Source organism: Podarcis melisellensis (assembly GCF_964234715.1).
Source record: "Podarcis melisellensis genome assembly, chromosome: 3".
NCBI lineage: Eukaryota > Metazoa > Chordata > Lepidosauria > Squamata > Lacertidae > Podarcis > Podarcis melisellensis.
In genome coordinates, this window is record NC_138530.1 from 16,043,500 (window position 1) to 16,062,739 (window position 19,240).

Here is a 19,240-nt window from a genome sequence, read left to right on the forward strand (position 1 = left end):
CCCCTGGGGAGCAAATGCAACCACAAAATTCTCCTGAGGAGGCCACACTCCTCATTTGTCCTGGTTCATACTCTCAGGGGTTTTGATTGGCTGGAACCCAGCCTACTGTACAAAGGTTTCATTCACACTTTTAACTCTGGACCCACCCACTATTGGCGTGCGGTTGCTGACCAGAAGGAAATGCTGCCTTTAGCTGAAAAGGGCTGCTCATCCCTGACAGAATATTCTAGTACACCTGGGCATCCTAGAAAGGTTTCCAGAGACCAGCACCATCACTGACACCTGGCCTGGGCTTCCAACTGCAGGGCCTATTAGTGACTAGTTACTGATTTCCATAATTCCCAGGAGCAATATTAGGGCTGGACACTCCAGGGCATTGTGAGAAATTAATATGCTAGCTTTCAGTCACTCTCAGATTGATACGGCTACTACCAACAATATATATCTGAGGGGATCCATATAGAAGGGACAGCGCACCAGCAAATTTTGTGTACCAGGAGATCCCTTGAACCTGTTGACCAGACATTTTTCAGCATTTCTTGGATAAACTTTTTCCTTAGCCTTATTAACTGTAATTGTTTTTAATTAGAACAGCACAATTTGGTTTTAAAACTGGTAAGCCGATTTGAATTTTTAAAATTATATTCAAATTTATTAATTGCATTTTTAATTAAACAAATGCATAATAGGTTTCAATTTCACACAGAAGCTGCTGTTTTAATACAGAATATTTGTATGTAAAGCATATATTCTGCAAAAAAAGAGATGCTATCATTCATCTTGGTCTGTGGTGGGAGTGCGGGCTGCTCTTATCATGTCCCAAGTTTTGAGGGAGTGAAGCCATGTTCAGGTGTTTGAAGAACATATGAGGGGACTATATAGACCTTCTGTAGGAAAGTGTACATTAGACTGCCACAGTGGATATTTTTATAGATTACGAGCAGACTAGAAATCAGCAAATATTTGTTTAATCAAGGGAGATTTCAATTCCCTTAAGATATGCTGCCTAGTGGCCATTAGATGGCACCAATTTTCTGTGTTGGTAGGATAAACTACTAGAAGTAAGCCTTTCAACAGTTCCTTTTGGCTCCAAAAAGTAACATTGGATACTTTATGCTACCTAATAAAAGGCAGAGATCGTAGAGAAGATTGCCTAGCATGCTTAAAAGCAAATGAAAAGAAGTCTCTTCCTGTTTGAGGTTTTGGCCAAGAATTCTTCCAGTTCAAAAGCTGCAACCATAGAAGTTCTTTGCCAAGACATACAGATCTGTATCCTAAATACGTCAACCCCCTCATAAATGTTCTTGCCCTTTGGGATATAGGCACAGTCCAGTTAATGTACTAACTCAGGTATTTTAATATTTGTATTACTTACTGCAGCCCTTTGAATCCTAATATGGTTTTGATACAATATGCCATTATATGCCTTTTTATAAACCTTGCATAAAGTATCAATAATAACTGGCTGTAAAAACTATACATTTTTTCGCAGACTGTTAACAAGGATCTTTAATGAAGATTTTCAGAAATATGCTATTTCCATTTTCTGTTTGTTCCACAGTTTGCAGGGCTTTCTGTCACTCGGGTCAAAGATCCAGTTTGGCACCCTCCCCACCCCCTCCCCGATGCGTGTTTGCATACATACATACATACAAACACACAAACCTCAACAAATTTATTTGTAAAAGACATAAAAAGTAGGCAATATATTATTTGAATACAAAGGAATCCTAAGATGTGTTATGACTGTATCATCAAAGGGAAAATGAGCATCCCCTCCAATAAAAGCAAATTGTGTCAAAATTAGAACTTCCATGTTCAGCAAGGGTATATCCGAGGTCAGGATTTTTTGAATTGGATTTATTTGGTCACAGGATCAATAAAATACTGCATATCCATAATATCAGCCAAGACCCTCTGGTTTCCTTTTAAAATCCCCCCCCCCCTTTGAGGCTTTTTGTCTCCCACCCTTCTTCTTGGTTCTGTGCAAGCCCTTTCAATGAGTTCAGATGTGTAAATTTACTCCCATATAAGCTTCAACAAGATTCCTTTCAATTTTATTTTTGTTTGATTACTAATTTTAGGAAATGATAGTTTTGTAGTCATTTTAAGTTCCATGTAAGGTGAAGAAATGCTTTTTTTCTCTATACATTTTTCATCAACATTTCTCTATACATTTTTCATATATATAAACATATATTATATATCCTTATTAAAATTTTATCTTTGTTATTCCTAATTAAAAATTGCTTTCACAAAATATGAAAAATAATTTATTCTACTTAAATGAATAATGTCCCTCTGCTGTTAATGAATGCAGTATCCAGAAAAATATCACGGGTTACTCAGAAGCGAGCATTTCCCCCAAGAGTAAGTTCAAAGAGTGATTAATATTTCCAAGGCACTGGTTTTAAGGTTGAATTAATGCTTTCTGTTTAGAGTTCCCATTCTGTGTGGTTTTAATAAAGTATTTAAAAAAGATAGGCAGGATATCCAAAATATCAGGATCTAACCTACATGCTGCATAGTTTCAAAGAAAGGCAAAGTGCAGTGAAATATACACGAAGGGTATTGTAATATACGTATTTTTCAGAAGGAGAATCTTCTGAGCCTCACATGATTAAGCAGAATTCCATGAAAACTTGTGCGTATTTGATGGTTCCTTTCGTTTCTCGGCGTTTCTAATGGAACATATCCCCACAGCTTCTCATTACAAAGTAGGATGCTTAATTTTGTACTTCGCATATGCATCAAGTATTTCTTCAATGACACTGGAGTCATCCAGTGTGGTGATATCTCCCATATCGCTTACATTGCCTGTCACTATTTTCCGTAGCAACCTTCTCATTATTTTCCCTGAGCGAGTTTTAGGAAGGCGCTTCACTACCTGTTTGAGAAGGGGAAGAATTGTGTTATTGTGAAAGTGAACCACTATGGCAATAATATGTTAAATTAAGCCAGACACATACAGCCTTCAGCCTCTGGCCTGGTTCCCCCATTACAAGAACTGCAAATGGAAAAAGTTTAAGTGTTCTTTTGCAATTTGGAACAAACAGTGGTTTGCCACTGTCCAAAAGTGGCAAAACTGGTTTGTTCAAGAAAGTTACTTGGAAGACACCACAATCTGAAACTGTGGTTTGAACCAAGTATGTTTTAAGTATGGCTTGAAGATGCAACAGCTTTCCTGAATTTGGACATAACAAGAAACCACGCAGCAAAAGGAAACTTTAAACTTCCTACCCTTGCATGCATAGAAGAAAGGAACGGGTCTGCTTAAGCCCAAGCCTGACGGCACATTCTTATACAGTGGTGCCTCGCAAGACGAAATTAATCCGTTCCGTGAGGCTCTTCGTATAGCGGTTTTTTCGTCTTGCGAAGCAAGCCCATTGACAGCTTAGCGGATTAGCTATACAGCTGTCAAGCGGCTTCCAGGGATCAGCTGTTAAGCGGCTTATCAGCGGAACAGCTGATAAGCGGCTTAGCGGCTTAAGAAAAGGGCGAAAAAAGCGAAAAAAACCCACGGGGGGATGCAAGATTTTTTCCGTCTTGCGAAGCAACCCCATAGGGGAATTCGTTTTACGAAGCGCCTCCAAAACGGAAAACCCTTTCGTCTAGCGGGTTTTTCGTCTTGCGAGGCGTTCGTCTTGCGGGGCACCACTGTAATAGGTTTTATTGTTGTTTAGTCGTTCAGTCATGTCCAACTCTTCATGACCCCATGGACCAGAGCACCTATAATAGGTTACCCTTTGCATCTTGACAGTGCCATTGTTTTGTGCCTATGTGATCTTTTAGCCATGTTCATGAAGTGGTAAATGTAAATATATGCCAAAAGACACCTCTGATACTACCTTTAAAAGAAAAGTGGTATATGTACAGAGGACAAAGAATAACAGTGGCACAAGTCAAGTAGGAGGAACTTAGGCTTCGAAAAACAACAACAGTCTAGTAATATGAAGCCAGGGTTTTGTACAAGGCTTAGTAATGTCATATTATAAAAGGACTCTAAGGGAATTAATCATGAAGTAAGTTTTGTGTACAGCAGTAGCACTATAACAGGACAATATATTTTGGAAGTAAAAGAAAGTCACCCCCTAGTTCAAGGGTCATCAGGCTAATGCAGTGCTTGAAAAATCAAGAAAAATCTGTCTGGCCATTACTAAACGAAGGCAACTGCATTCAAAGAAACATGACTGGAGTTATTCCTCTTAAAATTATGGATTCCCAAAATTAAAAAAGCCTATGAATAATGTAGATCAATTGTACTGCCCAAGCACTTCTAGTCAATAATGGACAACCTGCCCCCACAAACAGCTGTCCCCATTTCACTGTTAAAGAAGGAAGTGGGAAACAGGTGATCACTGCTAAGTCCCTTTAATCAAACAAGGTACAAACTAGTCTGAGAGGAGGTACAAACTAGTCTGAGAGGAGTCTGGGAGATACTTGTTCCTCCTCTAGAAATTGTCCCCAGTGCCATAAGGAAGGTCAGTAGATGCATGTTGACCCCCTGTAGCCTGACATTATTAAAGACAAATTCTGATCCTGAAGAACTTACCAGAACATGATCAGGCACAGCATACTTGGCTATCCTGGAGGCAACTATTGCCCTTAGCTCTTTGGTAACGGTTTCTGGATGTGCTTTCTCATCTTTTAGAACTATGAAAGCAAATGCAGCTGGAAGAAAGGACCAAAGTTCATTTACTATACATTAAACAACTCTCCACTCTTCCTTTTCACTACATAAGACAGCACATGTAGAATAGCCCATTGCTGAGTGCAATGAAGTGTGAAAGTCTTGCCTAAAGCAATGGCTGTAAGGATATTCTTTTCTAGTCAAGTTAAGAAATTATGCTAAAATTCCTGTTCTGATCAATGTAGTTTTTCTTCATTGTTTAAAAATGTTTAAAATTCAAGTACCATTCTCAGATACAGTTGTGAAAATATTATTGCAGTGCAGACTTACACAACCACCTCCGAGGATGTGGACAGGCTGCTTGGACGAGTGAAACCGACCACCTGTCTCCTTGATCCTTGCCCATCCTGGCTGATAAAAGCGAGCCGGGAAGCGCTGGGCGATGGGCTCTGCGGGGTGGTGAATGCTTCCCTCTGTGAGGGAGCCTTCCCAGACCCGCTGAAAGAGGCGGTCATTAAACCGCTTCTTAAAAAAACATATTTAGACCCGGCCAATTTGGCCAACTATCGCCCAGTCTCAAATCTGCCATTCTTGGGCAAGGTGATTGAGCGGGTGGTTGCTGAACAACTCCAAGCACGCCTGGAGGAAACGGACCATTTGGATCCCTTCCAATCGGGATTCAGGCCTCACCATGGGACTGAAACTGCCTTGGTCGCGCTGGTTGTTGATCTCCGGCGGGCTAGGGACAAAGGTGAGAGCTGTTTCCTAGTTCTGCTGGATCTCTCAGCGGCCTTTGACACCATCGACCATAACATCCTTCTGGACCGTCTAGAGGGGCTGGGAGCTGGGGGCACTGTCATACAGTGGTTCCGCTCCTTCCTCCTGGGCCGTGTCCAGAAAGTGGTGGTGGGGGGTGAGTGTTCAGACCCCTGGGCTCTCACTTGTGGGGTGCCTCAGGGCTCTGTCCTCTCCCCCATGCTTTTTAATATCTATATGAAGCCGCTGGGAGAGATCATCAGGGGGTTTGGGCTGGGTGTTCATCAGTATGCAGATGACACCCAGCTCTACCTCTCCTTTAAATCAGAACCAGTGAAGGCGGTGAAGGTCCTGTGTGAGTGCCTGGAGGCGGTTGGAGGTTGGATGGCGGCTAACAGATTGAGGTTGAATCCTGACAAGACAGAAGTACTGTTTTTGGGGGACAGGAGGCGGGCAGGTGTGGAGGATTCCCTGGTCCTGAATGGGGTAACTGTGCCCCTGAAGGACCAGGTGCGCAGCCTGGGAGTCATTTTGGACTCACAGCTGTCCATGGAGGCGCAGGTTAACTCTGTGTCCAGGGCAGCTGTCTACCAGCTCCACCTGGTACGCAGGCTAAGACCCTACCTCCCCGCGGACTGTCTCGCCAGAGTGGTGCATGCTCTAGTTATCTCACGCTTGGACTACTGCAACGCGCTCTACGTGGGGCTACCTTTGAAGGTGACCCGGAAACTGCAATTAATCCAGAATGCGGCAGCTAGACTGGTGACTGGGAGTGGCCGCCGAGACCACATAACACCGGTTCTGAGAGATCTGCACTGGCTCCCAGTACGTTTCCGAGCACGATTCAAAGTGTTGGTGCTGACCTTTAAAGCCCTAAACGGCCTCAGTCCTGTATACCTGAAGGAGCGTCTCCACCCCCATCGTTCAGCCCGGACACTGAGATCCAGTGCCGAGGGCCTTCTGGCGGTTCCGTCATTGCGAGAAGTGAGGCTACAGGGAACCAGACAGAGGGCCTTCTCGGTAGTGGCGCCCGCCCTGTGGAACGCCCTCCCATCAGATGTCAAAGAGATAAAGAATTACCTGACATTCAGAAAACATCTTAAGGCAGCCCTGTTCAGGGAAGTTTTTAATATGTAATGCTGTACTGTTTTTAACACTGATTGGGAGCCGCCCAGAGTGGCTGGGGAAACTCAGCCAGATGGGCGGGGTATAAATAATAAATTATTATTATTATTATTATTATTATTATGTCTACTTAAAGGGGAGTCATATGAGTTAAATGGGATTTAATCTCAAGTAAGTGTGTATAGCATTGCAGCTTTAATGCCAAATCATGCCACATTTTGAGTAATGATTCCTCAAAATACGAAGGTGTTCAAACTTCTTAAAGAATCATAGAACTAGGGAGTTGGAAGGGACCATGAGGATTGTCTAGTCCAGTGTTTTTCAACCACTGTTCCGCGGCACACTAGTGTGCCACGAGATGTTGCCCGGTGTGCCGTGGGAAAAATTGAAAAATTCGAAAGATTTAAAAATAAAGTATTTTATAATTTTTCATATTTCTGTTTACTTACTATTTCATAATAAAGTAATTATAAAATACTTTCTTTGTGTTTATTTGATTCCTATTCAAGAGAATTACTTTATATATAGTCAATATAGGCACAGAGTTAATTTTATTAACATTTTCTAATGGTGGTGTGCCTCATGATTTTTTTCATGAAACAAGTGTGCCTTTGCCCAAAAAAGGTTGAAAAACACTGGTCTAGTCCAACCCCCTGCAATGCAGGAATCTTTTGCCCAAAGTGGGCTCAAACCCATGATCCTGAGATTAAGCGGCTCATGTTCTACATGGTGACAGGTAGGTAAGAAATCTTATAAATATATAAATACTGGATTATTCTACATGTGCTTCCTTATGTACCAAAAGAGAATCAAATATGAGAAATCAAAAGCACTACTCCTTGTGCGAGAATTCTTGGATCAAGGTATCATGAATTTGGTTTAAAAGCTGACCCTGTTAAACTTCATATACAAATCCTGTTGCTAAATGTTTTAAGCAAAAGCATTTCATTTCAACGAAATACTATTAATCCGGCAGTATGTTTTAAAATTCCGATTCTGCACATCTGATCAAACTGGTAACAGGGGCACCTGAAATAGAATCTATTCTTTTTTTCTATTAAACCATACCTTTCCTTATCTGAACCTATAAAAAGCAATCATTAAACATGAAATTAAGTATTTGAATAATATCTTCAAAACATTTCATTTGCTTACCTTCCCCTTTGATATCATGTGGATAACTAATCACTGCTGTTTCAGGTACTGCAGGATGTTCATCCTTTAAAAAGACAAATAAAAAAATAAAGTTATGCTTCATAACTTCCTTTTACAAGTTGCATGAATAGATTCATGTATACATGTATGCATGTCACTTGGGCCTAGTTCTTCAAACTGCCACCAGCAGTTTCTGTAATGGAACGTTACTCCATGGAAAAAAGAAAAGAGGTTCCTACGCACTCAAATCTGGCAGATCAGTGAGACGGTTAGGCTAGAACACCACTTCACAATATATTGTTTTGTATATACAAGGGTATTTTCTTATATGTAGTCTGATGTGGTATTCCAGAGTTTACCCTCTAATCCATTTGAAAAGACTAGGCCTTGATCTCTCATCAGCCACCGACTCTTCACCAGATGTGTGAACCGTTTCCTTCTTAATAATTGTGTTTATGGTGATATTAGGTGCTAGACTGTCTGTGGTAACTAATCTGTAACCACATAAGCAAGTTATCTCTTAATGCCACAATGAAGATGTCAATGAATATCAATATGTGAGCAAGCCCTAAAATGAAAATCTTGTGGATTAGTGTGGTTCCCTGATGGTCAGTTATATTCCCACTGACTTGACTTAATTAGGGCCAACACTTTTCATTGCCCTAGAAATTACCATAGCATCTTCAATCTCTGCAGTTCCAAGTCTGTGCCCACTGATGTTGAGGACATCATCCATTCGCCCCGTTATCTGGTAATAGCCTTCTTTAGTTCTATAAGCACCATCACCTGTAAAATAATAACCTGTAACAACAAACAAGCAGTGTCAGTTAATGCCTTTGATGGCAGCACTAAAATTCAACATCAGAATGGACACTTTCCATTAGTCCTTACAGAATAATTTGTATGTGTGAACATGATTCATAACTACTCATTGATAAATTTTTTTAAAAATGGGAGGAAATAACCCATGCCATAGGTGACATTTTAGAAGTATGTACATAAAATAATGTTTAAACAACACCAATTAGTAAATATGTTTCAGAACTTTTCATTTTTGTCACTGTTGGTTTTACATATATACACACATATGCTTAACTGGCTTGGATAATACAAGGTGCAATATCCAGCTTGTACAGAAATTGCTGGTACAAATTTGATTTTTCTTTCTTTTTTGAAGTGTTACATATGCCATACAGTACTGTCAAAAGAAAAGAGTCAGCAGCTTATGCAAAAATTATGATGCACTACTTGCACCAGTGTTTCCACTCTCACCTGGGTAAGCTTTGAAATAAGCTTCTACAAATCTCTGGTGGTCTCCATAGATGGTCCTTGCTATACCTGGCCAAGGCTGTGCTATGCAGAGAGCTCCAGAGACATCGTTGCCTTCTAAAACATTTCCCTGAGAGTCCAAAAAAAGGAGCAACTGTCAATATAACAATTAAACAGAGATGTTGCAAAAGCTGAACTATACTGCCTAACTGTATGTTTCATTAACATTTACAATTTAGGACATTAGCAGCATAAATGCTAGAACCAGCAAGAGAACCACAACCTTCTATCAAAGTCCTAGACTAGAGAGCATTGATACAGTCAGCAATTTCCTTAACAAAAGTAAAGTCCTATCTGGATAGCAGGTCTGACCTGAAAGAAAATAATAAATGATAAGCAATCCTTAACACCTGTCTAAGTTTCTCAATCCTTTGCAGCAAACCATTTATCCAGGATTTTATTAATGTTTGAGATAGGTAGGTAGGTAGGTAGGTAGATATGAAACAATGATTTGGGAGTTTAGGTAGGAACAATACATATACCAAAAAGGCACTATGTCTTTGAATGTTCATTGATCATATTTTAACAAATCTCACCTTTTCATCCATCAATACTGGGGTAATCCCATAGAAAGGCCGCATTGCTATGGCAGGAATGATCTCAGCTCCTTTTTCTGAAGGCCGAGGAGCGATGCAAATGCCACCAGTTTCTGGAAGAAAAATGGTGGAAAGCAATTGAAATTCATGCATCCTCTGCTCTCCTGTAGGCTACAGTACAATGTAGCCCCAATAAAAACAATAGCAGGTTTATTATTCATTGCAATGGGAAGTGGATTGAACTCTTTAAAAATACGTAGAACAACCTTGCAAACAATTCCAATATATAACAAATAATTCCATTCCATGCCTTGCAGGGAGTCTTTTCATCTGAGAGGCAGAATATCTGAAGGTATAAGATTTGACTGCCACCCCAGTCTCAAACCTCTGAAGGCAAACTCACACACATAAATATAAGCATTATTATATAGTGGGGCCTTACTTGCTTCTTTTCAGTTTCCCAAATTTCCAGTTAGTGAAATCCCCATCAATAAAATGATCTGTGTTTATTTTAGCGGGGGGGGGGGGACTCTCCCACTCAGGCAGGCAGACGGGAGAGAGAACACTGGAAGGTAAGAAATACAGCATTTCTAGATGCAACCCATCTGTCAGTGACAGTACAGAGACTTCTAATCTAGTCTTCTCAGGCTGCCAGGAGAAACAAGCAATAATTGGTAGGGTGGCTCATGTAAAGGCATGACAAGAATGAACCCAAACTTCATCTTGTATTGCAAGTTGGTGGATTCCAACTTGACTAGACTCTGATGATGATGAGCAAGTATGGGTAAGGGCTACTGAGAGGTTAACAAAAGCCCATGGATAGACAATGGATCTATTTATGACATATATATATATATATATATATATATATATATATATATATATATATATGTAGTGCTTTTTTCCCATGATAAAACTCCAGGCAGCATACATGGGGCTCCCAGGCACTGACCAGAACTTTAGCTTCAACTAAACTGCTGTGCCATGTGTCTTCAGACCATGCTTTGTACATAGATACCATCTCCCACAGGATCCCCATCAATCTGGACTCCCAAGGGTGGGTATACTACACCAGAAGTCCAGCATTATCAAGAGCCACAGAAATGATTATTCTCCCAGGCATAAAATTTTCCTTGGCAAGCTCCTTTTTAACAAACTCAATTTTGTCTCTGTCCCTAGCCACACAATGGTTAAGAGCAAGAATGGGCACCTGCAGATCCAGGTTAAAATTTAGATTTCTAGCCTATGTTATATGGACTGCCAAACCATCCACAATGGAAAAAGATGGATGCTGCTGGGTGGGGGAGACAACCACATCTTAAAGGAGGGGCAAGCAACTATAGATTCCCATATGTTCTTGGACTACAGTTCCTATCATCCCTGACAACTGGCTATGCTGGTGCCAATGGGACTATAGTCACTTCATGAAACCACACTAAAGCATCTATAGTGGCATCTTTGGGGACAAGTTCTTAACATGTTGCTGTGACTAGTATAGGGAAGGTATCAGTTCCTGTGCAAAAATACAGGGACGCAGCTTGTTTTATTTCTCTCCCCAACATGAAGCTGCCAAGAAAATTGTATTCAACCCAATTTCATACACTTAGCAAGTAATTTCAACAGCAGTGGTAGAAGTGCAAGGATATTATGGAATGTGCTTCCTTGTGCTGTTTTCACAGCACTTCAAGTGGTTTGCTTGAAAAGCGGTTTATGAGACTAAAATACTATTATTATATAGGATTAGATTCTCCCACCCATTATGGGCATTCTGCGATTATTTTCAATTCAGGACTGAGCCTCTTAATCATTCTTTCCTCATTTCTCTCAGGATAAATGTTAAATCAGATCAGAGATTTCAACCTTAATCAGATCTTTTATAGCCTAACACTAACAGACACACAAAAAGAAGCAAAAGTAATAAAACCGCCGGAATATTAGGCCCTACAAATAAAGAAAGCCATATCCAACAGTTGTATTCAATTCCTTTGATAACTGTGATTTACTGCAAATGAAGAGCTACTGGTAAATGTGTAATTTTTGCTATTCATATCTAGGGATTTTGTCTCCTGATTGACCTGTGAAGGTTGGAAAAGGAGAGGGTAGGGCTGTCCTAGTTGGCACAAAACAGCAATCCTTCATCTCCCTACCCCACCCCCTATTTATGGAGATCAGGGCTCAAACATGGCTTATATGCTAACAGGGAAATTATTTGGGATGTCTCAAAGGTAATGGATGTTTGCCCTAATTACAAATCACTGCAAAATACATTAAAGCTATTGTTACTATTTATCGTGCATATAGCACTTTTAAGGCATTAGTCCCTTTATCCTGTTTGTCCTCTTAACTGGGGAAACAGAACACTCTACTCCTTTTATAAGAAAGGAAACTGAAATAAATTCACATGTTAAATAATCACAAGCACATCAACGCTCAACAGGGAAAGGGTATGAAGTGTATAGTACTGACTTCCAAGACTTGAGTTTCAACTTGAGAATTGTTCCCATATAGTTATCATTATTTTCTCTCAAACTTAAGTGCTGCATTGGTATGCATCTTAAACAACAGTTAATGGTTCTTGCTTTAGTTTTTTTTAATTGGATTTGGGTACTAGGTGCTATTGGTTTGTTGGTTATCTTAAAAAGGTGCTTCAAAGAAAATTATATCACAATGCTTCTCAATGACTACATTTTATTGTGTTAATGTAATTATTTTAGAACCACTCTGGGATCTTGATGGATGAAAGTCAGTTTAGAAATTGGCAGAATAGTAAAACTAGAAACAGAACTGTGCAAGAGACATAGTGAATAGGGAAAAGGTTGAGCACTCCTTACCCAAGCCCATTGCTTCTCAACTAAAAACAGCAACAACTTTCTGAAGCTAGTGTCAGGCCTAAGGCACATGCATGTATGTGGTATGTGTAGTTAAACCCTAAATTTCACATTCACCTAAAAAAAAACTCATAGACAAGCCACTAAATTCTTAGCCGCCTATCTGAAAAGGGAGATAATAATTCCTACATTACAGGCTATTAAGATTAATAATACAATGTACCCAAAATGCTTTGAATACTTGAAATTTGCTAGATTCATTAACCACAGTAGTATCTGAATATTCAAGCTGCATTTAGCACCACGCCATAGTCCATGCATCCTTTTGGTGTCGTGACAAACTTTTGTTTAGAATACTATATAACCTCAAAAGTCTTGCCAAAGCACCTTACAAAAAACTCTCAGAATAAAAATCAAATCCTAATATGGTGTCAGAAATGTCTCTATGGTAAAAGGATTATGACCGTTTTTGCCCACATCCTTGGTGTCAGTTTTTGGCTTCTGTCTGCTAGACTGCAGAGCCTGTTCTGGGCTTCTGAGGCAAGGGAGTGGAGCTGAGCAACTAGATCTTGCTCAGCCCACAATGCAGGCAAGTCTGCATTGTTTAATGTTCTGGAGTTTGCTGTTCCATGCTTAGATATTTCTGTGCTAACCTTGAATTAAATGCTGGTATTATTATGAGGCTTGGGACTAGATTACCTGAAGGGCAACTTGTTCCCACACAAACCTGCTCAGCTGCTAAACTCTTACTACCTGAGGCTCAGGGACACTTGTGCAGGTTCCCCTGCCTTCATAGGTGAAGTAGATGGTTACCCGGAAAGGGCTATAGCTCTGGAATATTGCCCCAGGGAAGCTCCCCTAGAACTGGCTGCTGTCTTTCTAGCATCAAATGATTTTTATTCTTATTTTACCAGATTTTTCAGATTCAATTTTGTGTAAGTCCCCAAAATAAATGGGAAAGAAACACAGTTAATCACCGAAGCACATGCTTTGCATACTGAAAATTATTGGCCTCTCCAGTTAAACATAGCAGGTGATTAGAAAGATTTCTGCCCAAGACTCTTGGCAGACACTCTCAGACACAATAGAAAATACTGGGTGAGATGGACAAACAATCTGACCTCCTATAAGGCAAGCTACCTCTGGTTTGAGGGCTAAAGGTTCATTGAACACTGGATCTGAAAATTATGCTACGGTGTAGAGCTTGATCAAACTTTGCAAATATATTAACACAAGATGTGCACAATGAGCTCCCTGTTACACACACACACACACACACACACACACACACACTCATAATCTCCCTCTCACTTATCCACTCATCCAAATGCTTTCAAATGGATTCGTAAAGCCTGATTTGTTAATCTTTATGCCTGTTCAAGTTGATTATCTTGTGGCATGCTGCTGCTTCAGAGAGCTATGTTCCAGAGCGGATAAACAGCAATTAATGAGCTATTTTTAAATTGATTGTGAGATGTGCAATTGAACTAACACGATGGCAAATCAACTCACATTCTATATCCTCATAAACACTCCATGCGAATTATTCTTACCACTACCATTTATATCCAAAGGAGATAATAAATCCTCTCACAGGAATGTGTGCATTTGTTTTTGCATTGGGTATAAAGCTTTTGAGAGATTAAGGTTTCTGCTTCTGAGCATCAGCAATAATGGAAAAAATCATTCTATTTTCAAATAAATATTTAAACTAGATAGACTAACTTCAGGGGTGTTGTCACAAAACAGCTCAGGGGATCCGAACCCTAGGCTCTTTTGTAATGAGAGTTTATAATTTAGAGATATCCCCTTAGTATTAAGAAGTCAGTAGTTTGAAGACTTGCACCAAGGTCAGATGCCCCAGGCAGTTCCAAAGGCCTAGAGGTTGTTGCACAAGCCATTTCTTGTTCCTCTAGCCTGATAAGATGGCTTTAAACAGGATGCTAGCAGCTACCCAATAAACACACAATGTTTATTGTGCACAATGCACTGTGTGTACGTGTGTGAAGGGGGACGGGTAGAAAGATTTTTAAAACTGTCATTTATTTTTACCTGTTTGCCACCAAGTGTCCACAAGAGAACAGCGTCCCTCTCCTACCACATTGTAGAACCACTGCCAAGCTTCATGGTTTATGGGTTCTCCCACTAAAATCCAAAATAGTAAAAGGAAGAATTGCGAGTTCTGCCAAAAGTATTTTATATTTGGTAACTGATCAACAATCATATTAAGAATGACTGAAGGAACTGGATATGTTTAGCAAAAAGAAGAACTGGTAGAGAAACATGCTAAAAATGTTCAGAATTGGTTGTCCTTTCTACTAAAAATAGGACATAAAGCAACAGGATGAAATTAAAAAGAAAGGTTTTGTAAACCTTTAAGTTACAAACGCGAATTAAAAATCAGAAAACTTTGGAAGTTTTGAAAATGAAATGTCTGTATTTGCATCTACTGCAGATACTATAAAGAGTAAGGGGGCTGGGTGTCATGAACCAAATTTCCCAGGTTGTTTCTCCACAGCCACAAGCACTTGGGTGCACAAGACCAAGAACGGCAACAATCAAAAATGTTCTTCAGATATTTGCAAAAGAGGCAGCTCACATCATCTTGTCAGTTAGATTACTACTGTTGAGGTATGAGAGTGGCCAGCCCTTGCAAATACAGCAGCCTATGAATTTGTGCTTTGTCTGATTAATAAAGTATAATTTATTGGCTGGTGCACTCAGTGCTCAAACTGGAGCTTCTACAGCACTCTTGCCATACCATTTCAAGGTTAGTCCACTCACAGCTCCAATGTGTGACACAGGACTAAACTGGCTGTGTAAGTAGTCTTCTTCCTTATCATCTCCAGGATCCATCTTTAATCCCAAATGTTGAGATGGATCCCAACTTCAATCATTGATTGCATATTTCTACTTTTTCTCTAAGCTGTGAACAGGGACATCAAAGCCTCCTGCAATTTTAATAGTTGCAGAGATTCAAGGATGTTTCAGCTTGTCATGCCAGAGTGAGAAAAGCTTTACCTACTGAAAGCATCTCTAACCACTCAATTATTGGACTCTTGGGTGCTAGAAGTACTTTTGGCAGGTAAATTAGAAATAATTAGTGGGGCACAAGTCCTTGTGTTCCTTTTCCATCTGGTTATTATTTATCTCTCCCCTTTTTTTAGAAGATAAAGCTTCCACTGGTGCAATCCAGCTAAGGTCAGAGTGTGATCCACATATGGATCCTGACCTCCCAGTTGAAGAATAATATGACATTTTCCACTGTCAACAAAATTTGCACTGTACTCTTCATACTCTCAGATATTTCCAAGATTTAACTCATAAATCTCTGACAGAATAAGAAGCTTCTCTCTCTCAAAATTATTACAGGACTGGGAAAATCTGCTTCCATAGAAATCAGCAGTACTGACTTCAAACGGAACAAAGCCTTAAATTGTGCATTCTCACCTGATCCAAGTGTAGTTAGGGAAGATCTGTCATACTTCTTTACAAAGTCATCTCCATACTTCAGCAGCAATCGCAATGCAGTGGGAGCACAATAAAATTGATTAATTTTTAACCTTTGAACAGTTTCCCAGTAGCGACCTGCAAAATTCCAAATGGTCATCTTAAATTTTTATGTGAACTCCATAAGCACTTTGTTGTTGCTGTTTAGTCGTTTAGTCGTGTCCGACTCTTTGTGACCCCATGGACCAGAGCACGCCAGGCACTCCTGTCTTCCCATAAGCACTACATGCTCAGTATAATTCGAGTACAATGAGAATACATACATTGTAATATGGGCACAAATCACCAATATTTTTATAGATTTTCTGCCTGTCACACTAGCCCATCATTGTGCTTTGTGTTGTTGAGCTGATACCACTATTAGTATACCCCACCCAAAACACTTTGTACAGGCTTATGTTTAAGGCTGGAACAGTTAAGTCCACTGATCTATACTAAAATCAACATCTACCTTTTAAATTGAGCCAAAACAGATCATTTGAGATACCATTTGTACTCCTTAAACACATAGCAAGATTGTGTCTGGCAGGTGAATGTGGACAATCTCTTCTTAACAATTAAGACCAAAGCTTATCATACATCCACTGGTCTGCAGTCCTTATGCTACAGATTCATCAAATATATGCGGTGGAAGGTTGGCAGCTGCTACATCACCTCTGAAAATTTTCATTTCTAATATCTTAATACAAGTACATCAGTAGAAGGTTACTAAGATATAGAAGTCAATATAAACTAATTTTACTTCTGACACTCCCTCCCTATCAGCCTCCAGGTTCTCACCCAGGGTCCAAACAAACTTTCAGCTCACCCACAAAAGTCTCACACCAAGAAGAATGCCTGGAAACAGCAGACATCACCCTAGTCTCTCACTCTAGACCTGTTTTTTATGGCCAGGCCCAAGGTGGAAGGTGCTTCCACAAGCTGCCACAGCTGTGTCCCATTCAGCTGCATTCTCCACACCCAGTTCCAGGTACAGCAGGTTTGTACCTGCTCTATGTTGCTATGATGCTCAGTTTCAGATTATGTGTGAACCAACACTCCTGGTTTCTTTTTTTCAAATCACTAACAGCAAGACAACTCCACCTGTGGTTTGTTTGGAGAGAAACCAACCACAAGTGCCAAGTCACACGTAATGCTAAGCCATACTTTATGGTATGTTTCTCCCAGAGGCATGCAGGGTGGAGCAAAGTGGGGGCAACTGAGCAGCATGCACCAGTGCATTGTTCTTGCATGGTAATCTGTGGTTTACCATCATGTGCATACCAAGCAGTGTCTACACTGTAGCTCTCTGGGGATTATAGACAGGAATCTTTTCCCAGCCCTATACGGAGATGCCAGAGTTTGAAACTGGGAGTTGTTACATGAACAGCCCTTTTCTATGCCCAGGAGTTAAACTTTAAGTTTTTACTTAAGGCACCTGGATTAGGATAGACTGGAGTGCTTTCAAACAGAACTGTGGTGCTTCCATTGCAGAGTGGTCCATACACAACATAGCTGTGTCCCGTGATCCAACCAATATCAGCCATACAGCCAAAAATGTCATCTTGCTTGTAGTCAAACACATGCTACAAAGATGAACAGTAAAGCAGGTTAGAGTTTACATGCTTAAAATTAATTAATTAATTAATTAATTAAACTCTCCTTCATTCTTCAGCAGTTATTTACCATATGGTACACTTCATGTGGTAAAACAGGTGTACAGCCACTTTGCCCTTCACATTCATGGTTTCATGTGATGGCCAAGGGCAGATCCACACCATACATTTAAGCACATGCCTCCCCACAAGGAATCATGGGAACTGCATTTTGTTAAGGGTGCTGGGAACTGTAGCTTTGCGAGAGGAGAGCTACAGTTCCCAGAATTCTTTGGGGAAATATGATTTATTTTGCTCCATCAAACTATTGTCAGCAAGCCAAGAATAAACATTGCTGGGAGTGAAACAAACCATGATTCGCAATTCATATGTAAGCCAGAGATCATGGGATGATTTGTCCCAGTGTGAGCAGGGAGGAGCAAAATGACCAAGGCATTTTTTCATAGCAGAAAAAAGGAGGGCATTGACTACTAACTAGGAAGTTGCTTTTAGGGAAACTCTAAGCCAGGCATCAACAAACTTCAGCCCTCCAATGTTTAGAACTACAATTCCCATCATCCCTGACCACTGGTCCTGTTAGCTAGAGATGATGGGAATTGTAGTCCCAAACATCTGGAGGGCCGGAGTTTGCCTATGCCTGCTCTAAGCACTGTTCTTAAGCCCTTTTCAGCAGAACATGAATACCTCTTCATTCACCCAGGCTTTTTAATTGATGTAGTCTGCGCTTCTCAGTTTTAACATTTTGGAGTGCAATGAGTTTTGATTTCTGTTGTGTTTATGTAGCTTTTCATTTTGTATGTTATTTTGTTTATTGCCGGTTTTCACTCATTTATTGTTAAGCCACCCAAAGAAATCTATTTTATGTAGCAGAATACAAATGCTGTAAATAAGTGAATGAAATATCTGGTCAGTGACATTGCCCAATAGAATGTATAACCAGAATTATGGAGGGAATAAAATACTTTTCAATACTGAAGCTGAATAAATTATTTAGACATTTTAGGGCTAAAATGTCAGCTTTTGGTGTGCATATACTTTTGGTGTGCATATACATATAAGTAGGGACGCGGGTGGCGCTGTGGGTAAAAGCCTCAGCGCCTAGGGCTTGCCGATCGAAAGGTCGGCGGTTCGAATCCCCGCGGCGGGGTGCGCTCCCGTTGCTCGGTCCCAGCGCCTGCCAACCTAGCAGTTCGAAAGCACCCTTGGGTGCAAGTAGATAAATAGGGACCGCTTTCTAGCGGGAAGGTAAACGGTGTTTCCGTGTGCGGCTCTGGCTCGCCAGAGCAGCGATGTCACACTGGCCACGTGACCCGGAAGTGTCTTCGGACAGCGCTGGCCCCTGGCCTCTTGAGTGAGATGGGCGCACAACCCCAGAGTCTGGCAAGACTGGTCCGTACGGGCAGGGGTACCTTTACCTTTACCTTTTATACTTTAAGTAGCAGAACGAATCAGAGAAAATTTTACCAGGCACCATTTTCAAAAACCATCAGTACATCTCCCCCCACACAAATTTATTTTTACTATCTGTTCTCCACAATTATTACTAATATAGTAAAACAACAAGTGTTATTTTCCAAGAGATATGATTTCTGGTGTACCTTGTGCGTAAAGGCAGCATAAAGGAGATAGCCAGCTTGGGTGTGAACAATCCCTTTAGGTTTTCCTGTGCTCCCTGAGGTATAAAGCATAAAGAGCATATCTTCACTGTCCATTATTTCAGGGGAACAAACTGGCACCTCCTTAGCCATCTCCTAAATAAAGAAAAGAAAGAGGAAG

At 40.5% G+C, this 19,240-nt stretch overlaps 1 protein-coding gene across 2 annotated transcripts in view; it reads right to left on the reverse strand.

The window, feature by feature from the left end:
- Nucleotides 1–1,660: 1,660 nt before the first annotated feature.
- The window catches only part of ACSS1 (acyl-CoA synthetase short chain family member 1), a 36,456-nt gene continuing 18,876 nt past the window's right edge, over nt 1,661–19,240 (reverse strand). For both annotated transcript variants that reach the window (XM_081904003.1, XM_081904004.1), the window contains exons 5-14: nt 19,063–19,215; nt 17,287–17,434; nt 15,810–15,947; nt 14,412–14,504; nt 9,532–9,644; nt 8,939–9,065; nt 8,340–8,467; nt 7,667–7,730; nt 4,553–4,671; nt 1,661–2,887 (exon numbers count right to left, since the gene is read on the reverse strand). In XM_081904003.1, the coding sequence (XP_081760129.1) occupies nt 2,711–2,887; nt 4,553–4,671; nt 7,667–7,730; nt 8,340–8,467; nt 8,939–9,065; nt 9,532–9,644; nt 14,412–14,504; nt 15,810–15,947; nt 17,287–17,434; nt 19,063–19,215 (1,260 nt within the window). In that variant the 3' untranslated portion in view covers nt 1,661–2,710. The remainder of the gene's footprint in view (nt 2,888–4,552; nt 4,672–7,666; nt 7,731–8,339; nt 8,468–8,938; nt 9,066–9,531; nt 9,645–14,411; nt 14,505–15,809; nt 15,948–17,286; nt 17,435–19,062; nt 19,216–19,240) is intronic.